The 25578-nt window shown below is 54.4% G+C and overlaps 1 protein-coding gene across 2 annotated transcripts in view; it reads right to left on the bottom strand.

The window, feature by feature from the left end:
* Positions 1-1512: 1512 nt before the first annotated feature.
* The window catches only part of MGMT (O-6-methylguanine-DNA methyltransferase), a 271087-nt gene continuing 247021 nt past the window's right edge, over positions 1513-25578 (bottom strand). For both annotated transcript variants that reach the window (XM_082719831.1, XM_082719832.1), the window contains exons 4-5: positions 9422-9561; positions 1513-1779 (exon numbers count right to left, since the gene is read on the bottom strand). In XM_082719831.1, the coding sequence (XP_082575957.1) occupies positions 1594-1779; positions 9422-9561 (326 nt within the window). In that variant the 3' untranslated portion in view covers positions 1513-1593. The remainder of the gene's footprint in view (positions 1780-9421; positions 9562-25578) is intronic.

Raw genomic sequence — 25578 nt, 5'->3', positions numbered from 1 at the left:
GTGGTGGCTGGGGGTCTCCCAACCGCAGCCCTAGTGCACTGCTAGGGTGCCCTCTATCGGGAAGCAGCCAGACGGAGTCCACACCCCTGCCCACAAGGAGAACCTGCCGTGGAGAGCCCCCGCCCTCTCCTCCCGGCAGAGCACAAGGGCAGAGTGTGATCACGTTTCTCGGTGACCGTGAGTTCCTGGAGAAGAGCATTTTCCTTACAGAATTTACGATACAACCTCCTCCTTGGCCCCCAAATGCAAAGTGTGCCCCAGACCCCCACCCGTCTTCCGAACACGTCAGAAACCCAGGATCGAGCCCCTCTGCCAGCGCAGGGAGATGCCGAGAGACTGTGCTTATGGTCTCGCAGCCGGCCGGGGGCTCAGCGTCGGTGGCGCAGGGGTCCGTCCCGAAGTCGGACGCTACGCGGCTGCCCGTGCGAGCAGGACGGCATGCCCGCAGACAGAAGCTCGGAGAAGGAGCGGAATCGGAAGACAATGCAGTGATGGTCAGAGCTCTCTATTTTTGAGGAAACAATGCAAGAATTTGGTGGAACTGTGTGTACATTAGGTACTTGTTCTTTTGCAGGTGCCAACATGAAATACAAAACACACCCACACCGCGCCCTCCACAGGCTGTGTCTCTGCGGCGTTCAGGGACCCGTCCAGACCGTCTGAGCTGCCGGCCATGCCCTCCGGTGCCCCAGGAGCCCTGGACACAAACACAGCTCTCCTGTGTGGCGGGGTGCGGCTTCCTCTCTCCCTAGACCCCAGGCTCTATTTTATGTATCTGCGAGCACAGCTACGAGTTCCCCGTGTGCTTTTCAGATCTACTTAATTATGAAGCTAAAATGACAACAGGGTAATGAAGTGTCAGCCCGAGGTCCTTGGTGGACGCTGGAAATACTCCAGACTGCCCCTGGGGACAGGAGCTGACCCACCTTCTTGTGTGACCTCTGACTTCCAGGCTCGGTCTTGGGGTACGGGGGAGGAGAGGTCGGCAAGCCTCGTCACCTTCTGTTCGGGGCACGCGAGGGTCAACCGTGTCAGGAGAGGGGCGGGGGCCCGAGGCCAGGCCCCTGTGAAGGAGCCATTGCGACCAAACCCGCCTCAAAGAGCCGTTTGTTTCCCGGCTCGCGCTGGCAGGCGGGTCTCCTCCCCTCGGCAGACACGACCCCGGATGGACGCCCCCGGCGCTGGCCTTCCTGGCCGGGAGAGAAGCGAGGCGGGGAAGCCCCCGTGAGCACCATTTCCGGGCCGCCCCGGCCGGCAGGGAAGCTGGGAGCGGGGGACACGGGCGGCCAGCTTCTCAGGCCTGCGTGGGGACCGGGGCGCTGCGGGGGGCACAGCCGCTGGCCCCGCAGACACCTTCCGGGCCGGTCGCCCGCTGCCTGCCAGCCCTGCTCTCTCGCCGTGGCGCCGGCGGACGTCAGAGACGGACAGCGCCGCGCGCGGACGCCTGCGGACAAGGGCCGCTCTGCCTGACGCGCTCGGCTGCGAAACGGAAGAACGAGACGCACAACGCGCTCCACGGCCCTCAGGACACGACCAGAGCTTTAATACAACGGTGCCAGCGCGTGCCGCTCCAACACGGCCGCCTGCAAACCCTCAGTTCCGGCCACCCTGCACCCCAAGCTGCGTTCCAGCCGGATGGGAACCCCCGGGACTGGTCGGCTTCCCCGCCAGGTGGCCCTCGTGGGCCAGCAGCCACTCCTTTGTGGCCAGGCCTCCGGAGTAGTTGCCCAGGGCTCCGCTGCTGCAGATCACGCGATGGCACGGGATGAGGATGGGCACCTGGAAAACAGGAAGCCGCCGTCAGTCTGGGCTCCGGGCCAACAGGGCCTCCGGGGTCACAAGCAAGGCCCCTGACCACAACTCACCTAGCAGGGGCTCGGCCACATGCAGGCCGCCCACTGGCTGTCTTGGCCCTACACACCCCTTGGTATCTGAGGGCCTCGGGGGCCAAAGGGTTCCACAATGCTCCAAGCCAAACATCCAGCATAGTCCAGAGAACCCCCTTACAGCAGGACCTGGGAGTAGAAAATTGCCGCTGGTAAGAAATCAATCGTGTACGCTTACCAAGTTCAAAATTACATTTCCAAGTTATGGGATGGTATGCAAAATCGCAAATATACTCAAGAAGCGACAGGAACCTTCTGGGAAGGCGGTACTCACAGAGGCATTGGCAAACTGGCTATCAGCCACTATGGTCTTTATTTTGTAAACACAGTTTCATTGGAACGTAGCCGTACTGTCTGTGGCTGCTTCTGAAAGCTTAAACTATTTACCATCAGGCTCCTTATAGGAAAGGTTTGCTGACCCTGCTTCACGCCACGCAGGGCCCTGGGAGCGTCTGTCTGCGCTCACCGGTCCTGGGATGTTTGGGAAGTGGAGAAGCTCTAGTCTTCATATGTTCTCACCTGAGCGGCCACTGTGGCTGCCACCCTGCCCCTGACCACCACCCACTCCCATGGTCCCTCAGGACTCCAGACCAAGGGCCACAGTGGCCCTCACCCCTCGGCCGGCCTCAAATAGCCTCTCACCTCTGGAGACAAACTGTGTGATCAGGTGCCTGCCTTAGTGAACAGAATGGCTTCACTAAAAGCGAGGTCATCTTATGATGAAAACCAACCCAAACACAGTCCTACAGAGAGAAGCCAAACTATGGTTAAGAGAACCCACTGCTGGGGCGCCGGGGTGGCTCAGTGGGTTAAAGCCTCTGCCTTCGGCTCAGGTCATGGTTTCAGGGTCCTGGGATTGAGTCCCGCATCGGGTTCTCTGCTCGGCGGGGAGCCTGCTCCCCCCTGCCTTTGCCTACTTGTGATCTCTGTGTCAGATAAATAAAATCTTAAAAAAAAAAAAAAAAGAAAAAAAAGAGGACCCACTGCCGGGACCGGGGCAGCCGGTGTCACTGAGACGCACCAGGAGAGGTGCAGGGGGGCTCGGTGCGCCGCGGGCTTCTGCCAATCCCGCCCGTCCGACCTATGGGCAGCTCAGCTCACTGCTGTCCCAGTCCCAGGGGAAGTGCAGGCCGGCCCGCAGCCCCAGAGGAGGAGGGCCCGAACCGCAGGCAGGTTTCCCTAGTGGACCCTGAATGCCCCAAGGACGGACCTCCCCCATGCCCAGCACGCTCTTCTGCCTTGCCTAGAGCCGCTGCAGCGCAGAACTGTGGGCGCCTGATTCCTCCCATCCTAGACCGGACGCCAGGGCCTGTAAGCGCTGGACACGAAGGAGCTCATGGTCACAAGGGGAGACACTATTCCTACAGCCACACACAGGCCAACAATCTCGCCGAACACATTCCTGGTAGCCAGTCCTACCAGGGGAGGAGACCTCTGCTCCCTCCAGAGGTCGGAGGCTCATTTTCAGCAGCTGTCGCCAGGGGAATGCCTTGGTCCTCCCACTGCGGCCTGGGCTGTGTGGACGGGAGCTGCGAGGACACCCAGGGGCAGGCCCACTCGGGACGGAGCGCACTGCGGAGCGCGGGCACAGCGAGCCTTACCCTTGCTTTTGATTTCCACGTGGCAGGACACCCTCCGCTACGAGGGACCGGCCTGGCCTTGCTCGCCCCCATCCTTCACCCCTGCCTGAGGGGAGGAGGACTCACTGACTGGCCACCCTGGGAGGAAGGGACGAGAATGCTCAGCTCGGCCGCCCGTGAGGTCCTGCAGGGAGGCCCCGTCTGCCCCACGGCACAGGCGCGGTCAGCAGAGCCGGCCCTGCCGGGGCTGGTACAGCACAGGGGGTCCGATTCCAGAGGAATTCTTGGGAGGCCCCCGTGGCCATACCCCCGCCCCCAGCCTTTACCCTACTAAAGCTGACACCCTGATATCCTCCGTCCATTTCTTAGCTGGCCCAGAGCACAGGCGGGAAGGAGGTGCGGAGTGGACGGAGTCGGACTCGGGTTGTGGAGTTCCCTCCGTGGGCAGCACACAGCACGGCAGGGACGGCCACGCCCGGGCCACCACACGCAAGGGTACACGCAGTGTTCCCACTGCAGGGGCTCCGGCAGATGGACGGTCATTTTGCTTAAAGATCCCAGCAAGCAGTTACTCGGAATCTGAGGGACTTCCAGGAGGCCCGGGTCAGTCAGTCCTATTTCCTAAGTGGCTCCATCCTGACTGGGGCGAAAGGGCACAGGTGGTCAGTCCCCGAAGGCCCAGTACGTGCTCAGGGATGGTTCTCGTCATCGTGCAGAGCACAGAGCACAGTGGCGGCCTGACAGGGACGGGATGGCCAGTGAGGGCAGCTACAGCAACCGGCTCAGCGCTGGAGACCGAGCTGGAGCAGAAGGAAGCGCACAGCTGCTCCGCAGACCCCGCCCTGGAAGGGGCACAGGAGGTGCCAGGGACCATGCCGCGCCAGCCCCTGTCCTGCCCTCGGGGGTCACGCTCATATGGCCGTGCCCGCAGGGTCCCAGAGATTGAGGGTTTCTCAGGCTCCTTCGACGGAGTCCGCAGCTCAGCAGAGAGCAGATCCACACCTCCTGCCCCCAAGCTCCCCCTCCAAAGACCTGAGCTGGACAAAGCCATGAGCCGTCAGTCAGGTGTGTTTCTAGAAGAGCGGCTAAGCACACGTACGTGGTATCCGGTTGTCCTGGGGCCATGCGTATGTCTCAGCTTGCCACACCCTGCCTGGAGTGCGCCCTTGGTGGGTGCTGAGCTGTGCCCGACCCTGGGCAGATGGTACGGTCCCCAGTCCCGTCCCAGATGCAGCACTCAACAGGGCCACCGGGAGTGCGTGCTCTGTGCCCGGCGCAGACCACCACGTGTCCCTGACAAGCCCCAGGCCATGTGTGGTCAGCCTCGGCTCACATGACATCGCTGGCCCAGCTCACATGGCACCTCTGAGGCAAAGATGCGTTTCCAGCTCAGCCAAGGCAGGACTGGCGCCCATACTTCTTGCCACGACACCGGCTGCTCGAGGGGGAGTGCTGAGCGTGGCCTTGGGTGCTGGTCAGCCCCGCAGGTCAGCTGGCTTTGGTGGTGAGAACCTGACTCCTCCCACATCACACTGGTCCTGGTTCTGCCTGGAAGTGTGGGTTGCCATGGGAACACACGCAGTCTCAGGGTGGTCTCGGAAGGAGCAGCGGGGTTGGGGGTTGGGGGAGACCTGGCTTCCTCTTGCGCCGCTTCCCTGATGGAGAGCAGCACCACTGCCCCGTCCCGCACGCACTTGCCATTCCCACTGTAACTGGCCATTGTCAGAACGCAATACTGACTCCGATCGAGGGTCTTGATCCAATACGATAGTCACGTTAATAACTGCTGTGAGGACATGATCAGATGACACACAACTGAAGCTCCGACTGAGAGAGAGAGAGAGATTTAGTCCAAGCTGGGCTCACAAGCATTTAGGCACCAATTCAATTTTCCTACCTAACAGCAGACTTCACGAGTGAGCTTTGATTTTCTTGCCCTGCTCCCCGAGCTGTGGAATTACAAGAGACGGACTGGGAAGTCTCTGGCCCTATGCGTCACGTGGACAATAGCGCAGTGGTCGTGCGATGGCGACGCTGACCTCCCCGGCCAGGCTTTAACTGTGCCTGCAGCGACGGGCACAGGGACTCACCGAAGACTCGAAGACGCACTGCTTTCTCTCCTAGACACGGGAGCACTGCTTCTGTTTGTGTTAATTTCAGTGGCAGATTCAGACTACTAAAATAACGAAAGCTGCCAAAATTTATTGGAGCCCTAAGGACATTTCAAAGGATCCATGCCCTCTTACGGTCTCTCCTTTAAAGCCCCGTGCTGCATAAAATGTAATTTTTATCAATAACCAAGCAGCACATAATATCACAGCCGCATCGAAATCCTCACGCTGTGAAATCTAATTCATCCAATACGTAAACCCATCCCTTACACGGACCCTTTCTCAAAAGCTATAAAACTTCCAAACCCATAGATTTGTCTCCAACAAAAATAACACGAAGGGGCCTTTCAATCAATAATGGAATCCCTCTGATTCTAGTGCTGGCTGAATATTTTTTCCAACTTCGCCTTTGTTCTCGTGGTAGTAGCCCACAAGGGAAAGAGCTTGTTTTCACTCGCGGCCTCATCAATACCTAAATCCTGGTGAGCAAGTGACACGGAGAAGCTGTAATCAATAGCTCCCTGTGCGTTTTTTCTTCTGGTCAAACAGTTCAGCCCGCTGACAGCCCTGACACTTAGAACATGAGGCTAAATCTTCATCAACGGCCATCTGGGTGACTGGCAGAACAAGACTCGGGGGGTCATTAACGCTCGTGGCGATCTGTGAGTAAACTAACTCGTCAGGAATGCGTGTTTGGAAGAAAGTGGGGAAACGCTCTGTGCGACGCATCGATTGCCTTTGAACTGCATTTAGCAAATTCTGAGGATGAGGGAAGGGTGCTACTGTGGGGCGCCCAAGGCGTCTTCCGTCTGCTCCACCAGCTCGCGGACCTGCTACGCGGGGGGTGAGTGCACTCACCTGGAAGCGGCCACACCGGCTCACCTGGGCTGGCGAGTCTTTGGTGGAAAACCTGGAAAAATCGCGTGCTGGGGACGGGACCAGCCCTGCAGGGTTCCCGCCATCCCTCCCACTAGTAGGGAAGAGGACCGCACGCCACGGCAAAGCTGTCATGTGAACCGGCACGTGCTCGTGTTCACGGCGCCACCTGAGGAATGAACGCACGACGAGCTTCACGGTGCCCCGCGACACTCCAAACCCGTCTTTCACTCTCCTTGAAATGCACAATCGCTCTATTCAGCCCGAACAGATGATCTACGAGCGCATCTCCACGATGCTGTCGGTGCCGCGGCTGCCGCGTGGGCTGTGCGGCCTGGCCCCCCACTGCCGGTGCCGGGGAAAGGGGCGTCCACATGTGATGGCCACGTCGGTTGTGGTCCAGGCCCTGCTCAGGGCCCCTTCCCCCGGGTTCCTGAGTCGCCTCTTGGAGGCTCTGCGATCCCTTCCAAGGAGGTGTTAGGTCAAGTTTAAGGCTCCCCAGGAGGCTGGGCCGAAACTCCTCTCGCAGGAACAGCTTCGGCAGCCCCGTGCTGTGACGGTGGCACCGCTCCGGTCCTGCCACCGCCCGCACCTCTGCCACCAGCTCAGGCCAAGGGGCCCAGCGTGAGCCGTGGGTAGTGCCCAGCCACAGTGGGTCCCACGGACGGGCCCCCGAGGGCTCGCCTCCAGCCCGGTTGCTGTCGGCATGGGAGGGTGCTGAGAAGGGGGGCCAGGAGCCTGCCTGGTTCTCCCACCCGGTGTCCTCATGGCCCTTCTGCTCTTGGGCACGAGACTGGGAAGTCCATACGCAGACTTTAGGGACATTAGAGTTTTAAGCCTTGTGAGATCCAATTTTATAAATTTCTGTGACTGGGGCCCTATCTGAACAGAGACGTTCATAGAGATTAATAGCAGGAGGAGAGAGGCCTTTTGGTTGCAGAACGATAAATGTTTCTAAAGATCGCCGCAAGCGTGATCGTTGAGCACTGACGGCATCTCTGTGGCCGAGTGAGACGCCGCTGTCAGCACCCGAGGCAGGTGAGGGTCCCCTGCTGTCTGTGTGTCCGCCGGCAGCACGTGTTTGCAGAGCACCGGACAGGAGGTGTGCCCCTGCGGGAGGCATCCGCACACAGCACCTGCGGTGCACGGTGGGAACCGAATCGCCCCTCCATGGCTGAGAAGAGTGTCCCCCCTCCACAAAGGGCGTGAGGAGCAGAGCCTTGGCCTGAGGGAGGCACCGAGACCTGGGGCAGAGGGAGAGCGTGCATGGGACACAGCGACGGCGGGCCGCGGAGGGGCAGGCGCCAACCCGTTAGCCTCTAGCACCCGTCTCGCCAGGCGCGACAGGGAGCCGTGTCCTGCAGCGTCCCAACTGCTGATCTGTCCCGGGCCGAGTCCCACTGCTCAGCACCTGGTGGAGACAGTGGCCTTCCCAAGGAACAAAGTGGTTCAGACTTTATCAGGAAACGTAAAAAAATTCACGCTGGAACGCGAAGCAGAATCACCTCGTGCGTACGGTAAAGCTGAGCCCGTGGTGTGTGGAGGGGACGGCTCAGGAGGTGGGCCACACCGCACCAGAAACAGGACTGCTGGAACCGAGCACCGATGGCTCATGATCCACCGTCACGGAGGACCCGGGTCGCGGCAACGCGCGGGCAGGACCGGTGGTCCACGTTCCACGTCGCTCCCGACCGCCCGGGATGTCTCTACGTGGCAGAGAATTCTCCAGACTAGACACGCAAGACGGTGCGATCCACTGCGAACCTGCCGGTTGCTTCTTAGAAAAAAGAAGGCAGTCTCATAAACGCCACCTCTCAGAGAGCCGGGGCTCTGCCCTCGGGCAACAGGGACCCAGCGGCAAGAGCAGTGAGCCAGGTGTGCCAATGCCTGCCTCTCCCAGGGGACCAGTGACAAAGATAATGCTGGAAATACACTGCAAAGCTACAGCAAGTTTCAAAAAAGTGAGGTCTCTCTGATCTAGTAATTTCCGATCCCAGGATGTGATGGTCCTACTTTCCTCCCCTGATAGGGTGGGCTGTTTCCAACCCATCAGACCCTCTCCCACGGCTCCAGGGGGAAGCCAGCACGGAGGCGCCAGCAGGCCGCGGCCCAGTACTGGAGGGGCTACCAAGAACAGAAATATTCCCGGTCTCACTCGGCTGTGTGGGGTCCCCCAAGGACCTGGCTGCTTTGGGATGGGGGCACCACGGCCTCACAAGGACCTGCTTTCTGAGCCAGCACAGCCTGTGGTCCAGGTGCAGGCGTGGGGACGACGGGCACACGGCCACCCACACCGGCCCGTCCTCTGGTGAGCAAGGCTTTGCCTGGAGTGAACCTCCCTTTCTGCAAAGTCTGACCACAGATGCACAAGAGGGACAAGGACACAAAGGGGCTTGGGGAAGGAGCCACCCCCTGGGGAAGACACGCCCAAATGCCGTGAATCAGCCCCGTTCCCCAGGTGCACACTCTGGTGTCAGATCTCCAGCCTCCCTATGCCTGCGGGGTCCCAGAATACGTCTCCTTCTGGGACGATGCTGCATACGAGCAGCCTGTCTGCTTGGTTTCTGGCCGCAGGCCTGGCCCCTGAGAGAGTGCTGGGCACGTGCGAGGCAGCCCGTGTACCCAGTTCCTGGAAGAACGAATGTCATTCGCCACTTTCTCCAGGGCCTGTCCGCCTCGGTACTGCCTCTGACAATGAGCTGCTGTGGTGCCCACATGCATGGGGGGGCTTTTGTGCGAGCGCTTCCTGATCCCTCACCAAAGATGGGGACCAGCGGCACAGACCTACCAGAGCCGTCCCTGCCTCTCAGGGGAGCGCCCGCCATGAGCGCTTCCTCTCCTCCCGGCCCAGCGCGGCTCGGGCTGCCCGGGGCACACGCCTACCTCGGCGGCCCGCACCCCCGAGCGCAGCGCCCAGGCCCCCCGACCGACCGCGGCCACACGGACGTCCACACAGACCCCAACTTACAGGGTTGCTCCTCATGGCTCCGCCCACTGCCCGCGCGGCTTTGGGGTTGCCTGCCAGGGCCGCTAGCTGCTGGTACGAAACGGTGTCTCCGAACCTGACGGCCTCCTGCAGCTTCCACAACACCTGGGCGGTGAATGAATCTGAAAGGCAGAACACAGAATGACGCCCTGGGGACAAACGGCCCCCAGGCTCTGACGCAAAGAGCTGCCAGTCCTGCAACAGAAGACACACGCACACCCACAGCCACAGGAGTGCGACCCTCAGTTAAAACACGGCCTTCACGCACGCTCCCTTCAGCCCGGCCCTGGCACCGTGCGGGCTGGCCCCTCTGCCGCGGCCCGCGGCTGTGCCCCCCACACCTGCAGCGTCCTTCCGTCTCCCCGGGCTCCGCGCAGGACCGTGCCCTGCTCTCTCTTGCAGGACCCGCGTGCGTCAGGGCGTGAGCAGCTCAGTTACTGAGCCCTGAGCCCTGCCTGCCTACGCACTGCAGAACCTTCGACACCGCCGGTGAATTCCCCGCTTCAGCTGGGACGCAGAAGGAGAAAGAAGCCATGGGTCGGGCTGTGATTTTACGCTAGCCGTCCACATCCGGCAGTGGACAGGCTCAGAATGCCAAACACCGGGGTCCACGGGCCGGCGGCGACCTCGGCTATAGGCATCTGTAATGAACAGGGCTGCCAAAATGACTGGATTCCCATTTTAATGGACGAAGCACGTCAAGTGCATTTGCTCCTCCTCCCACAGCAGGAACGAACAGGTGAGCGCGTGAGGACACTGTCTCCCTCCACCTCCAGGTTTTGGAGCGGTTTCCCAGGCATGCGAAGGAGGCTGGTCTGAATCGATACCTATTGTCTTTCCGAAGGGAACACGCGGCTCGGGAGCACTGGACACGGAGCCGCGTCCCCCACGGCAAGGGCACCGAGCCCTTGGGGCGGGAGTTCCTGATGGCAACAGCAAAGGGAAGGCTCCCGCGGGCAGCACCGTGTTCCGAGTGTGTCCACAATAGCACTAATTACACTCGGTGCCAAGCTGGCCAAGTGCGATTTGGTTCTTAAAGAAAACACACCCTTACATGCGTGTTAAATAATAAAAATCACTTCTTAACTGAAGGGAATGATAATCACTTCACTGGAAAAAAAAATCTGTTTAGTCTTTATTATAACATTAAGCAAATTAAACATCAGCATAATCCAGGTGATACTAGAACAGGGTCATCAAAGAAATTAACTTTGTTGTTCATTAATTTACATGGATTAGTCGAGGGCAGAAAGATAGCAAATGTGCTCCAGTTTTTTATGATATAATTTCAAACTGTACACCATTTGTGGCAGGAGGGTGACTTTGGGGTTAATCAGACTGATTTGTCCTTTTAATTGCTTTCTATTCAAAGAAAATTCATTAGATAATGTTCTCTTCAAAATTCATGAATCAATTTAACTGAAGAAACCACATTAACAGCTTTGGGTTCATTAGCACACGCGTTGTGTTACTGGTTGATTGCTCGGAGGGTTTCCTTAGGCAAACACACTCTGTTTACCGTGATTTCCTCAGAACCGGTTCTGAAATCACAGTGTTAATCAGCGTCATTGTTGCTGCTGTTACCCTCACTCAAAAACAAACAAACAAAAACACAAAAAAAGGAAAAAGAGGAAGAAAACCAGAGAAGGCAGGCTGCCAGGTGGTAACCTGGGGAGGGAGCGACTTCGGGGGGCCTTGGTCTGAGGAAAGCAGCCGGCAGAGCAGCGCAGCCGCAGAGGCCCCGTGTCCGGCCTTCCTGGGAGAGCGCCAAGGCGTCCGTGGTGGTCTTCTGTGGTGCCACCGGGATTTCCAGGAGAAGAGCCTGGAACGGTACCAGACCTGGAGGACGAGGGTGAGCCCTGTGTGCGAGTGTGTGTGCGTGAGCTTGCCCGGGGCACAGACGCTCCTGGGCCAGCCCCGACCAGAGCACAGCGGTCAGGCCATGCCACCCAGCCCCTCCCTTCCAGACATGACCGTGTCCCATCCTCAAACAAGCGTTATGTCTGCACCGGGCACAGAGTCTATCAAACATCGGTAGCTTCGCTGTCAGTCTTCCGTGGGAAATAATCTCTCAGCTTGCACATACCGGGCAACGTACTAGGAAAAATAGCTCGAAGAGCACAATACTTAGCAATCCAGCGCACCGCCTCGTGAACGTATCTGAAAACTCCATTTCACCCTGCAGGGAGCAAATGCGCTAATTAGTCGGAGCAGCTCTCGCGACCGGGCCTTTAACCCTCACCCGGGCAAAGTCAGAGCACGAAACTGCTGTCCTTTCTGGGGGGCTGGCGCCTCCGGTTGTTAAATATCCTTCTACAACGGAGAAACACCTGCTCATGAAAATCAACATACACGGATGCAGAAAATAGATCTTCTGGAGGTCGAGGTGTCCACGTAAGCCCTGAGCGCTGGACCATCATTTCAGGCGGCCCAGAGGGCGGGCAGGAGACAAAGACGCTTCTCTCTCCCCTCTCCGGCCCTCCCCAGGGAGCGGGCGCGACCCGGAGCCGTGCGGAGCAGCCTCGGCCTGCCACTTCACCTTCTTCCCGCCCCTGTCCTTTCTCCTGCCTCTCCTGGCCTCCAAGGACGGCCAGCCAGGCCATGTTCTGCGGTGGGGCCAGGGTCAGCCCTGCTGGAGGCCAAATGGCTGCTTAGCTCTCCCTGTGCGTAAGGACACAGCCACTGTCGTCTCCGTGTGGGTGGCCACGGACCCCTGCCACCACGAACACCCGACCCCACCCAGACTGCTTTCTCTCTGCTCTCCAGGTGGACTGTAGGTCATCAGCCTCCCAGGGGCTGACGAGGTGGTTTTCCAACCCTGGCCACGGAGGACGTCATCCTGTGCCATGGACACCAGGGTTTTGCGCAAGCTCTTCTCACGCGCCGTGTGGGAGTCGCGATCAGGGAGCGTTCAGTGGCGCACCCAGACCGACGCGCGGGGTGAGGCTCTGGTTAGGGAGCCTCGGCGGATGCCAGCAACACATGGCTGATGGGAGGAACGGGCCAGGGGCCAGTGTCTTCCTCCCCTGGACCTCTGCCTCCTCCCGTGACACACCCTGTCACGACAGCTCCCTGCCAGGCAGGGCCCCGCACGACCCCGCACGGCACCGCATGGCACTGCACAACACGACACCGCACGACACCTGCCAACCTCAGAACAGCTGGTCCACGGCAGGGCGGAGCCCGGAGACCGGTTCTCTTTAAAACCAAGGCTGAGACTCAGCCCCTCTTCTCCAGTGAGGGAGAGCCCCATGCTTTTGAGTTCTTGGGGGCAGCATCATTCTTTCAAGGTGACCTTTGCTGCAGGGTGCGGTTTCCGGGACAGGGCCGTCTTTCAGCCACCCAGGCCTCGGGGCTCTTGGCCACAAGGCAGCAGCTTATGCAGGTGCACGTGCACGGGTGCCGCAGTAAGGCGGGGCGCCCTGGGCCCTGCCAGCGGAGTGTCGCAGCAGCTATCCGGGGGCTGGGCGAGGATGTGTCTGCCACGTCCCCGTGCACAGAGAGCAGAGCCCAAGCTCCCGCAGGAGTCCCTTGCCATGGCCTCCAATGGCCTGGTATCCCCGGCGCAAACTGTGACTATATGACAGGTTTTCAAGTCTCCAGGGGCTTTTCCCTTCCAGGGTGTGCCCAGACTGGCACCCTGGAGCCCCAGATAACCTGGGGTGTGAAGCCAGTTCTCTGACCCCAGGTATCTAGAGGAGAGTTTTTTTTTTTTTTTTTAAAGCTTTTATTTATTTATTAAACAGACAGATCACAAGTAGGCAGAATCAGGCAGAGAGAGAGGAGAAAGCAGGCTCTCTGAGGAACAGAGAGCCTGGTTCGGGGCTCGGTCCTGGGACCCTGGGATCATGACCTGAGCCACAGGCAGAGGCTTTAACCCACCCAGACGCCCCAGAGGAGTGTTTTGATACGAAGCATTCTGAAGTGCGAACAGGGCTGATGTGACCTGATGCCGCCTGACAGCTCGCGCAGCCAGGACTGAAGGTCCAGGAGTGAGCCCGGGAGGAAGCACGGGAGGATGAGAGGGAACGGGGGGCGCCGCACCCAGTTTTCTACGGGCTGCCTTTCCAGAACCTGGGCAGAACGCAGAGGGCCGTGGAAGGTAAACAGGCACAGGCAGCCTGGGGAGGAGGACAGGAATCTGCGGAAACACCGAACAGTGCCTGAGCGCACCGCCTCCCCCGCGTCCTCCGCAGCCCAGACCCACTGCGGCCTGAACCCCAAAGGAGCTGCCGGGGCACACAGAGGACCCGGGAGCGCTTACCCACCCCCAGGAGGGAGGACGGCGTCCCGATGCTCAGGGTGGAGGAACCCCTCGCTTTCTGGTGTTATCTCTGAACTCTTGAACCACAGCTCCCAGGCAACCCCGAGGCTTATGTTCCTCTCTGCTGGGAGGAGCTGGGGCCCCACAGGTGGGCAGACCCCGCTGCTCGACTCTGTCTCCTCCGCGCCCGGTGCCCTGTGGAGGTACAATCCCAGGAAGCGTGTGGCAGAGTGGGGTAGGTAAGGTCAAATCACCAGGGGGCACCAAACGGGACTTCCGGGAGACCGTGGAGGGAGAGGAGACGGGGCGCACACCGGGGAGCTGCGTGTCAATCCCCGGCCTCGGCACTGACCTGCACACGGGCGGATCTGACCCTCCATCAGAGGCCCGGGGACTGAGGCAAGGATCCAGGCCGGCCGACGGGCTCCGCGGCTGGCCAGCCTGAACAGGATGCGGCCACGGAAAGCACTCCCTGCGAATCCTGGTCGGACCCCAGGAGCCGAAGCCGTGCAGGCCGAGAGCCCCCTCGGCGAGAGAAGGGCTGCTGCACCCGGGACTCCCCCGAGACGCGGACCCCGAGAGCCAGAGTGAGCCCGACCCAATCCGAAACGACTTCCCGAACAGAGCAAGCAAAGAGTCAGAAAACCTCAGCTCATGTTGGGAACGATAATCAACAGACATCAAGGCCGAGAGGACCCAGCGGCTGGAACCGACGGACCACATCTTCTCCCTGGCGTTTTGAGGATTAACTGACAAAATTTTAAGAGACTGAAGCAACTTTAAAGGATCTGTAGTAAAAATGCTGCAAGAAGGGAAAATACCCTTGCAACATATGAGAAGATGCAAAGTTTCAAAAGCAAGTCGCAAAGAGGCAGATGCCAGAGGAGGAGTCCATGAACTAAGTCAACAGAACTTATCCGATCTGAAAACCAGAGGAAACCATGTTGAAAACCAACAATGAAAACCCAGAAAGTGCTCCGAGGACACACAGGACAAAGCCAAAGGTCGAACAGTCACGGCGTCGGAGTTCCAGAAGAAAAGTTTTGAAAAAGGGTACGGTGTACAACACAATTCGAACCAATCATAGCCAGAAGTTCTCCAATCTGGCAAAAGATTTATTACAAGGACAGGTGTAAGAAGCCTAGTGAACCCCAGACAGGACACACCCAGAGGAATCTATTCCCAGACATATGATGAAGCTGGTGAAACCTAAACGTAGAAAAAAAACCCTCAAAAACCACCAGAGAAAAAGGATGTGTTATTTATAGAGGAACTTGGGTTTGAGTGACTACAGAATTCTCATCAGCAGCAAAGAGGTCAGAAGGAGGTGAGCGACCAATTTTGAAGTGATGAAACTCAAATTCTATATTCAGTTTAGAAAAAAACAAAACCACGGGACATCTGGGCGGCTCAGTGGGTTAAGACTCTGCCTTCGGCTCAGGTCATGATCTCAGGGTCCTGGGATCGAGCCCCGCATCGGGCTCTCTGCTCAGTGGGGAGCCTGCTTCCCTCTGCCTCTCTGCCTACTTGTGATCTCTCTCAAATAAATAAATAAAATCTTAAAAAACAAAAAACCAAAACTAAACCAAACTCTTCACAGGACGCCTGGGTGATTGAAAGGAGAATTTGACCAACTCACAATCATACTTGAAGACTTCACTTCTCTTTTAATAACTAACAGATAGTTGACAGAAAATGAAGGATACAGAAATGAAAAACACTATCAACCAACTGGTTTCAGTTGACATTTACAAAACACTGCCCCCAATAATAACAGAACATATACTCTTTTCAAATGCATACAAAAAAGTGACCAAGATAGACCATATTCTGGGTCATAAAACAAACTTTAACAAATTCGAAATAATTGAATTCATTCAAGTCATATTTTCTGATCATAATGGAATTAGACTGGATATCAAGAACAAAAAGAAAGGAGATTTGGAAACCTCCAAATGTTTGGAGAGAAAATAAGGCACTATTATTTATTTATTTATTTTTAAAGGTTTATTTCTGATTTGAGGGAGAAAGAGTATGTGCATCTGCAGGGGGAGGGGCAGAGAGAATCCCACGCAGATGCCCTGCTGAGCCTGGAGCCAGACACGGGGCTCCATCCACGGCCCTTAGAGCACAACCCTGAGATCACGACCTTGAGACCACAACCCTGAGATCACGACCTTGAGATCACGACCTGACACCACGACCCTGAGACCACAACCCTGAGATCACGACCTTGAGATCACGACCTGAGACCACGACCCTGAGACCACAACCCTGAGACCAGGAGCTGAGATCATGACCTGACACCATGACCCTGAGACCACGAGCCTGAGATCACGACCCCGAGACCACGACCCGAAATCGCGACCTTGAGACCGCAACCCGAGATCATGACCCTGAGATCACGACCAGAGCCGAAATCAAGGGTCAGATGTTTAAGCAACTGTGCCACCCAGGCACCCCGCAAATAAGGCACTTTTAAATAACCCATGGGTCACAGGAAGTCTTAAGGAATATTAAAAAGAAAAACAAAATGAAAAAAAACGATACACCGAACTGAATGACACTGAGAATGCAGCACAGAAGCAACAGTTAGAGGGAAATACACAGCATTAAATGCATGTTTTATTTTTTATTCTTTTAAAGATTTACTTATCTGAGGGAGAGGGAGAGCACGTGTTTGCACACAAGCTGCAGCGGGACGTAGGGCTCGATCCCAGGACCCCGCAATCATGACGGGAACCAAAGCCAAGAGTCGGATGCCTAACCGACTGCGCCACCCAAGCATCCCTTATGCATGTATTAGAGAAGGGTCTCAGATGAATAATCTAAGCTTCCAATTTAAACAAGAAAGAGCAAAAAACACCCCAAAACTACAAACACCCAAGGAAGGAAATAAAGGTAATAATAGAAAATGATGAAATTGAAATAAGAAAAATCAGAGTAAAATACATGAAACCAAAACTGGCTTCTTTGATAAGTTCAATACAATTGATAAACCTTTAGCAAGAGTGATATAAAAAGAGAAGAAACAAGTTATCAACATCAGACCTAAAAGAGGGGATGTCAGCCTGACGTCACAGACACTAACTGGAGAATGAAGTATTCTTACAATAACTCTATGCACAATATTCAACAACACAGATAAAACAGACCACAATGTGTCAAAAACTGCAAACGGCCAAATCACATCCAAGATGATGCAGATAACTGGAACAGGCCCTTAAGTATCAAAGAGCCTGAACGTGGAGTTTAAAATCTTCTGAGATCACTAGGGCCAGATAATTTCACCACTAAATTCTATCAAACACTTAAAGAAGAAATACATCAACTCAGGATAATCTTCTACAGAAAACAGAAGAGAAGGGAATACTTTCTAAGGCATTTCATGAAAGTGGAAAACCTGAAAACTAGAAAAAGTCAAAATCCAGAAAAGTATAGATTAATATTATTCATTAACATAGATGTAAAATTTCTCAACAAAGTACGGGCAAATCAAACTCAGCAATATATAAAAAAATGGGACTGCAAAATTAAGTGGAGTTTGAGAAACGTAAAGCTGATTCAATACTTGAAAAATGCACCTATATATAACGCTGCAGTAATCAAGACAGGGCGCCGTCCCGAAGGAGGAGATACACACACGAATGGGACAGAACAGGCAGATCCACCCAATACAGAAACAAAAGCAATTCAGGGAAAAGATGACAGTATGGCCAACAAATGGTTCTGGAACAACTGGACAGCCAAATGCAAAGAAGAATCTAGATACAGGCCAGACATCTTTCACAAAAACTAAAAATGGATCACAGACTTAAATCTAAAAGGCAAAACTATAAAACCTCCAGAAGGTAACACAGTAGAAAAATCTAGGTAATTATGGGTTTAGGGGAAAGTTTTTACAGACACAATACGATCCATGAAAGAAAAATAGTTGGACCTTATTAAAATTATTTTCTGGTCTGTGAAAAGAGCTGTTAAGACTGCGAGAAGAAAAGCCACAGGCTGCAAGAACATATTTGCAAAACACCTATCTGATAAAGGACTTGTAACCAAGCTATACAAAGAATTCTTAAGAACTCAACAGTAAGAAACTAAATAAACCCAATTAGAAAATGGCAAAAGGATAGCTCATCAAAGAAGATAGATGGATACATTTAAGCATATGAAGAGATTTTTAAAAATTATTGGTCATCAGAAAATACAAATTAAAACAATGAAATAGGGGCACCTGGGTGGCTCAGTGGGTTAAAGCCTTTGCCTTAGGCTCAGGTCATGATCTCAGGGTCCTGGGATCAAGCCCCGCATTGGGCTCTCCGCTCAGCAGGGAGCCTGCTTCCCTTCCTCTCTCTGCTTGCCTCTCTGCCTACTTGTGATCTCTGTCAAATTAATTAATTAATTAATCTTTAAAAAAACAATGAAATAGAATTATACACTTATTAGAATGGCTACACATACCAACCCCAATCTTGACAGTAATGATTGCTGATGAGAACGTGAAATGACAGGGATACTCATTCACTTCTGATGAAAATGCAAAATGATACAGCTACTTCAGAGAAAATTCAGCAGTTTCTTACAAAACTAAACGTAAGTTTACTAAATGAACCAGTAACTGCAGTCCTGAATATCTGCTCAACTTATCTGAAAACCCATGACCACACAAAAACTGGTGTACAAGTGTTTATGGCAGCCTTATTCATTTATTGGTAAAAACTGGAAGCAACTAAGATATCCTTCAAGAGATAAATGGGTAAACTATGGAGCATTCATACAACAGACTACTATTCAGTCACACAGAGAGAGAGCCCCCAAATGACACGGAGTTATCTTAATGTATATTGCTAAGTGAAGGAAACAAGTCTGAGAAAGCTCATACTGTATGACTATGTGGCATTTTGGAAAAGGAAAAGCCATAGACACAGAAAAGCCTTATAGGCAATATATGCAAATTAACAACATACAAAGAAGCATTTAGAAGACTGGAGGATCCCCGGAATGAACGCAGACTGTGACAAGAGAATCTGAGTGTATTACAACTTGTGAACATAAGAACAACCCCACTAAAGTTGGTGGGAGGGAACGTGGTGACCCATGTATGTCCGGAAAGGAGTAGACGGAAGACAGAAAGAATTTCATACACCCACTCGACCTGATAAAGCTGTTTCCCATTTCATATACCCACTCCACCTGGTAAAGCTGTTTCCCATGGGGGCATGAGGTTCTCGTACTTCTCTGCAGTATACTGCACTTGAACGATTAACTAACTGACTGGTGGAAGGTGGGAGGCAGTTTTACTCTCATTTTTTTTTCTGAAAATCTAAAATTGCTCTAGAAATGTAGTATATTAAAAATGAACTAATATGATCCACAATATTAACAGCCTAATGAAGAAAAACAATTTTATCAATTGAAGCAAAAATAAAATATTAACAAAATTCAACATCTGTTCATGATGAAAGTGCTCAGGAATGTCCTCAACCTGAAAAAGGTACTGACAAAAACAAAAAAACAAACAAAAAAATGAAAACCAAAACCAAAAGCTAGTATTACATTTTCCAGTGAAAAACTGAATGCTTTCCCCTCAAGATTAAGAAAGAAACAAGGATGCCCCCTACTATTCAACATCATAGTGGAAGTTTTAGCCACTGCAATAAAGCAAGAAAAATAAATAAAAGTCAAACATTTTGGAAAAAAGAAAATGGTCCCTATTTATAGACAACATGATTATTTATGGCAAAATACTCAGGAATCTACCAAAAAACAAAATCATGGAATGAGTTTAGCTAGGTCACTAGATACAAACTCAACACACCAAAATGATAGCTCTAGGTTACTGATGATAGCTCCAACCAAAAATACTCAGATGTGAATCTAAAATAATACACAAGACGCTTATGCTGAAAATAACATTCTGTTAAATCAAAGAATACCTAAATAATTTGAGAGAAATACCATGCTCATGGATAGAAAATTTCAATATAAAAGTTTCAGTTCTCCATACACTGACCTATGAAATTATTTCCATGCCAGTCAAAATCCCAGGGGGATTTAATGCAGATATTATAGATAAACAGATTCTAAAATTTACACGGAGAGGCAAAGGAAATTGAATACTCAAAATACTTTCGAAAAGAAAAAAAAAAAGTTGGAGAAATCACACTAGCAGGTTTTAAAGACTTACTATGCTGTAATCAAGATACTGTGAAATTTGTAAAGGGATAAACACATATATGGACCTAAAGAGATTTCCAAGGGACCCATACGAATATGTCCAAATGGTTTCTGACCAAGGTACAAAAGCATTTCAGTGAAAAAAGGATATTCTCAAAAAGTGGTATTGGAAAACTGGATATCCACATGCAACACACTGAATCCTGATAGAAACCTTATACATTATAAAAATTAATTCAAAACAGATTTTACCTCTAAATGTAAAACTTTATAGAAGAAAATCTTTGTGGAATTAGGCAAAAAGTTCCTACACATGTCAACAACAGCACAACCCATAAATTAGAAAGATAGATTGGACTTCACCAAAATGAAACTAAAACAACACTGGCCTGTGCAAGTCAGTGTTAGCAGACTGTAAGACAAGATACAGACTGGGAGAAAATACTTGGAAATACCGTACCCAACAAAGAACTTAAAACCACGGTATGTAAAAAACTCTCTAGATTCAACAGTAATAAATCAAACCACCTAATTAACAAATGGGCAAAAGACTTGAACTGACAGCTCACCAAGGAGGGCAGCTGAGTGGTTAATGAACACACGCATAAATGTGCGACCTAACACCCTGGCTGCGAGATGCCAGTTAAAACCACGGCGAGACGGCACCGCGCGTCTGTCGAACGGCTGTTAGAAAATCATGTAAGCAAACGAGGGCATATCTACACCATGAATACGACAATCAGAAGGCAGAAACTGTAGGTACACACAACAGTGGAGGTGGATCCGGAAGGCATTAAGCTGGAGGACAGAAGGCAAAGTGAGTCCATCCGCGTGACGTTCTCCTGAGGAGGAGAACTGACCAGGGGTTTCTAGGAGGCAGCAGGGAGGTGGGCGACGGGACGGGGGCAGGAGGACGTTTTTAGGAGGACGCGACCTGAGTCCTAACTATGGTGGCAGTTAAAGAAATCCATGTGTCTATTAAAATTCATAGCACCGCACACCAAAAGTCGATTTTATTGTAGCTTAATTTAAAAAATAAGCTGAAAAACACAGAGAAATGTTTTCTAAGTACCTTTTCTTTAATCAGTCTCCCTGAAGTTCAAGATACCCACTTAAAATGGAGCCTAGGTCACAACCCCTGCCAACTATTTCTCCTCCGCAAGACCCCTTCACCCCCCCGTGCTCTCAGTACGGTCACCACGAGGGTCCCTTCTATCTGACCCAGCTCACCAGGAGCAAGGGCCTGCGTGTGGGTCTCCATCCCAGTAGTCCAGTGCCGGGGCTGACCCAGCGTAGGCATCTAGCTGTCGTCTCTTGGATGAATGGGGTGGGGGTTGTAAGCGGGGCCTCGTCTTCCCTGTAATCACTTGGGCTTGAGGGAAGACAGGGTAGCACTGCTTCCACTGGTGCGGCCAGGACCCAGAATGGACTACGTGGGCATCTACCTCAACCTGCCAAGCCCTCTCAGGTGTTCCTGCAATTAGCAGAGAAGGCCAAGGCCACCCAGGCCAAGAGAAAGCTGCTCAACCTGTGCACATGGCTGGGGACGTGGTTCTGTCAGAGTGCACTGTCCTGACCTAGGTACCAAGCCCAACCGGGGGCCTGCGGCCGCACAGACACGGGTGGGGAGAACAGCTGGCACTGGCCAGGGCGGCGGGGCTCAGGAGGCCTTGGCACCAGCTCGCAGGCATGGAACTGGGCAGCGTCTTGCAGGGCGAGGGCACCAGCGGGCCTGCCTCGGTTCCCTGCGGGCAGAGCTCCAGCAGCTCAGCTCTGTGTGTCCTGAGAGCTAGAGCAGGTCACGCCACTGCTAAGCAGGCCTGGGGTGTGCCTACCAAGGGGCCTTCTAGAACTTCAAGGTCACTGCTATCAGTTGCTGCTTCTGACATTAGGAGGGACCGCTTGCAGCAAACCAGGCAATAATCAGTCTGATCCTTCGCACACTAGCATACACGCACCACGCAGGAGCTATGAAACAGAACATTGCTGGAGTAAAAATAACTTGATTTTTTTCAACGTACTAGTCGTAGTCTTTACAGACCCACAAGTACTTGAACGAAAGCAGAGTGAAGTTTACAGGTGGTCACGCCAAAGCTTCAGGACTCAACACGGCATTTCCGTGGGTCCGTGCCCTACCAAGTCAAACTGCGTGAACTAGACACACGTGTCTGAGCGTCGCACGAGTGCAGGTGCACAGGCTTGTGCTTGCAATGGCCGGCGCATGCTATGACACGCAAAGGTGGAAAATCCACGTGGACCCAGAATCTGGGTCAGGACAGCAAGCGCAAGGTCACCAACACCAGACACCGCTCTGCCGGCTGAAGTCTGCTGGGTGTGGACAGGTCCGGACTGCGGGAGGAGCTCTGTCTAGGGAACGTGGGGCCACTCCCGGCTGAGAGAGGGGCTGCGGGGCATAGAGCTCCACATCAACCTTTATTTCTAATGTATTATGGGACCGCCTGTGAGATCCGGTGGCACGGGATGGCGTGCACCCATGTCCTCTCCCCCGGCAAGGACACAGCAGAACTGACAGGGGCCTGGGTCCCGACAGGCGGCAGCAGTGTCCTGGGCAGGAGTAGGGGGCACTTCAGGCAGCGCAGTGACCCTGCTGACAGGGCAAGCCTGGGAAGGCGACTGGGCGAGCAGGGGAAGATGCCTCCTCAGAGGCAGGAGGGGGCTCCCATCTAGAGCCATGCAAAGGCCACCACACGGTCCCGCTGTTACTTGCTCAACAACGGCTAAACCAGAACTCTTTCTGAGCTGAGAGCTGGCCCCACCGCCTCTGGCGGGTGTGGACCTCTGGGGCCCAGGCACGGCCAAGGGCTCAGCAACCAGGCACACTGGGAGACTCCATCCCGGTGGAGCCCACCCACCTCCCCGAGGCTGTGATAGCTTTTCAGCCAGCGCCAGAATGAGGAAAGCCACACACAGAGGCAGAAGGCCTGGTCTCGCACATTCACAACACAGAGGCACCTCCCCGCTGCTCTCCGGCTTTAGGGTCCCTGGCTCCCCCAGTGTGGGCCGGCTTCCGCAGCAGACATGCGGGGTGTCCCGGCCTCTGGGGCACAGCCCAGCGCGCTTCCGCACAGGGATGGGAAGAAGACACAAAAAGACAGCTGGCCTGGGCACTGTCCCAGCCTCTAGCTCTGGTCCCGCCTTCCCAACAGCCACCAGACACAGCGCTTCCCGAGCTCCCAGGACGGTTGCGGACTGTCCACTAAGCCTGTGACGCCGGCATCACTACTCTCACTGGATGGATGACTGTAAGGCTCAGAGCTGAAGCCTGGCTACCGTCCACACCACTGGTTGGGTGCCTCAGACTCAGGTCGGCTGCTCTCTGGGCCTGGAGGGTGGGACCCAGGCACCCCATGGCTGAAGCAGGTTTCGGTGACAGGGTGTCTGTCTGTCTGCAGGCCAGCACCAAGCTCAGTGGCTTGGCTGAGGCCTCTGTCCTAGATGAGTCTTTCTGCACTCCCTTCTCAGAGTCCACCTAATGGTTTGCTCCAAGAAATGAAGGTGCGCACCGAGCAGGGGTGTTGGAGCACAAGTGCTGTGGTTCTGGGGAACAGACGGTGACCGTGTTGAGGCTTCATTCCGTGACTGACCAGTTTGGTCCTGGACGAGCCAGCGGCGCTGATGCCTGCACCCGGGGAAACTCGGGGCAGCCACACGCATTCACGGTCCCCCGTGGGCGCCCGCTTCTAAGCCCAAGAAGCCCCTGAAGCCCTAGGGGACAAATACACGCGACTCTCCTGTCCTGGCTGCTGGCGAGACCACAGGGACGGGCCTGGGCCCAGGCGGCGACCGGCGCACAAGGCTCTGTCTGCAGACGACCCAACAGGACGCTGTGAGACGAAGGCATGTGCCTTTCAAAGGGGACCTCGGAGAAGAGCTACCCCTTTCCAGGACGTGTTTGGCTACCTCTCTGGGTGCGCTGCTCTGGGCGACGGAGAGGGTGTTAAGTGAAGACGGTCTGCTATTCTGTGGTTCCAAGTGCTGTGGGTCCGAAAGGATTTTTGCTGGCCTCATGACCAGTGTTCGGTGGGCTGAATTCTCGATCACTTTCCACAAGCCAAATCCATTCTCGGATAAGAAAATCTGCCAACACTAACAGTATTCTCAAGTGCTGAATGTAGTTCTTGGTACACAGTAAGCAGACAATGAATGCCTCGTGGGTGGCACAAGACGCAGGGCGGGAAGGCTGTTCTGAAAGAGAAGTTCCTCGAGCGTTCTGAGCAATGCTGGGGAAACCGGGGCTCGGCTGTGATTTCAAAGATGCATTTGGAAATTCTGGTCAATTTGCTTAAAAATCTGATGGTCACAACAAACGCTAACATTTACTGAACGTGCCAGGGACCATGCAACCTGCCCCTTCCTCCTGAATCCTGGAGAGGCACCATGCCTCTTGTCCTCTCCTCGGAGGGTGAGAAGCGTCCGCGGCTCAGGGTGGAGCCGGCCAGGAAGCTCAGGCCGGCGGGGCGGCCAGGCTCTCAGGTGTAGGTGCCCTTTACGGGGTCCCACACGGTCAGCATCTCCAGCACCTACCACCGAGGTTCACCCCTGACAGCGGCTTCCTGCCCCTCAGTTTTTGGTAGGACCAGGTGAGTGTGAAGGTAGGTGTGTGCCTCACGGAGGTTATCCGCTGACCTGTGGAAAAACTGCTCTCGGTAGAGCCGTGCGGATTTAAGGGCCTCTGTCCGTCACTTCCTTCCCTTCTCCCCACAGGGAGGCATCCTTAACCAAGGAGCAGTTGGGCAGGGGACAGGGGTGCCCAGCAGACCCTCCTGCCCTCCGCTGCTCTGCCCGCCTGTCTCTCCCTTACGGGCTAGCTCAGGTGGCTGCTGCCCCCGACCAGGCCGGGCAGAGAGGCGGCATCGGCCCCGGCCTGTGACTGCTCCTGGCAGGGTGAGCCCTCTGGGGACGCGTCCTGGATGCACAGCTCCACCTGCTAGCCTGGGAGACAAGCGTGGTCTCCCAGCACAGCGAGCTGCATCCGGTCCCACAGACGCACTGCTGACCCACTGAAGGCAGGCACTTGGCCCAGCTGCCAGAAGTATGGTGCTCGGGTCTCAAATTTTCCTTCCCTGAGCAAAGGTAACACAGGTCAGGGAAGAAAGAAGGACCTGTGAGGTCATGTTGCCCCTTTGGCCAGGCCCCTGAGGTCCACACGGACGTGAAATCCTCTCCTGCCACCTTGGGGACACGGGATGGGGCTCAGCTCTGATTCTGGATCTCGACGGTACCGGACACAGTATGAGGAAGGGGTTAACAGATTTGGGGAGCAGATGTGGAAGGACAAGTCCGTCCAAGGGAGCTGTAAGCATCTCCAGCTAAAGGCCAAGAAGAGGGAATCTGGGATGTGATTTAAAATATAAAAGGGGCACCTGGGTGGCTCAGTCAGTTAAGCGGCTGCCTTCGACTCGGGTCATGATCCCAGGGTTTTGGGATCGAGTCCTGCATCAGGCTCCTGCTCAGCGGGAAGCCTGCTTCTCTCTCTGCCTCTGCCTGCCTCTCTGTTTGCTTGTGCCCCCCCACTCCCCGAGAAATAAATAAATAAATAGAATATTTAAAAAAATAAATAAAAAGAATAAAATAGGAGTGCCTGGTTGGGTCGGTTGGTTGAGGGTCAGACTCTGTTTTGGCTCAGGTCATGATCTCAGGGTCATGGGATCGAGCCCCACATTGGGCTCCAAGCTCAGCA

Source organism: Mustela nivalis (genome assembly GCF_964662115.1).
Source record: "Mustela nivalis genome assembly, chromosome: 2".
Taxonomy (NCBI): domain Eukaryota; kingdom Metazoa; phylum Chordata; class Mammalia; order Carnivora; family Mustelidae; genus Mustela; species Mustela nivalis.
The sequence above is the reverse complement of the archived record's forward strand: the minus strand, read 5'-3'. Positions and strand labels throughout refer to the sequence as shown.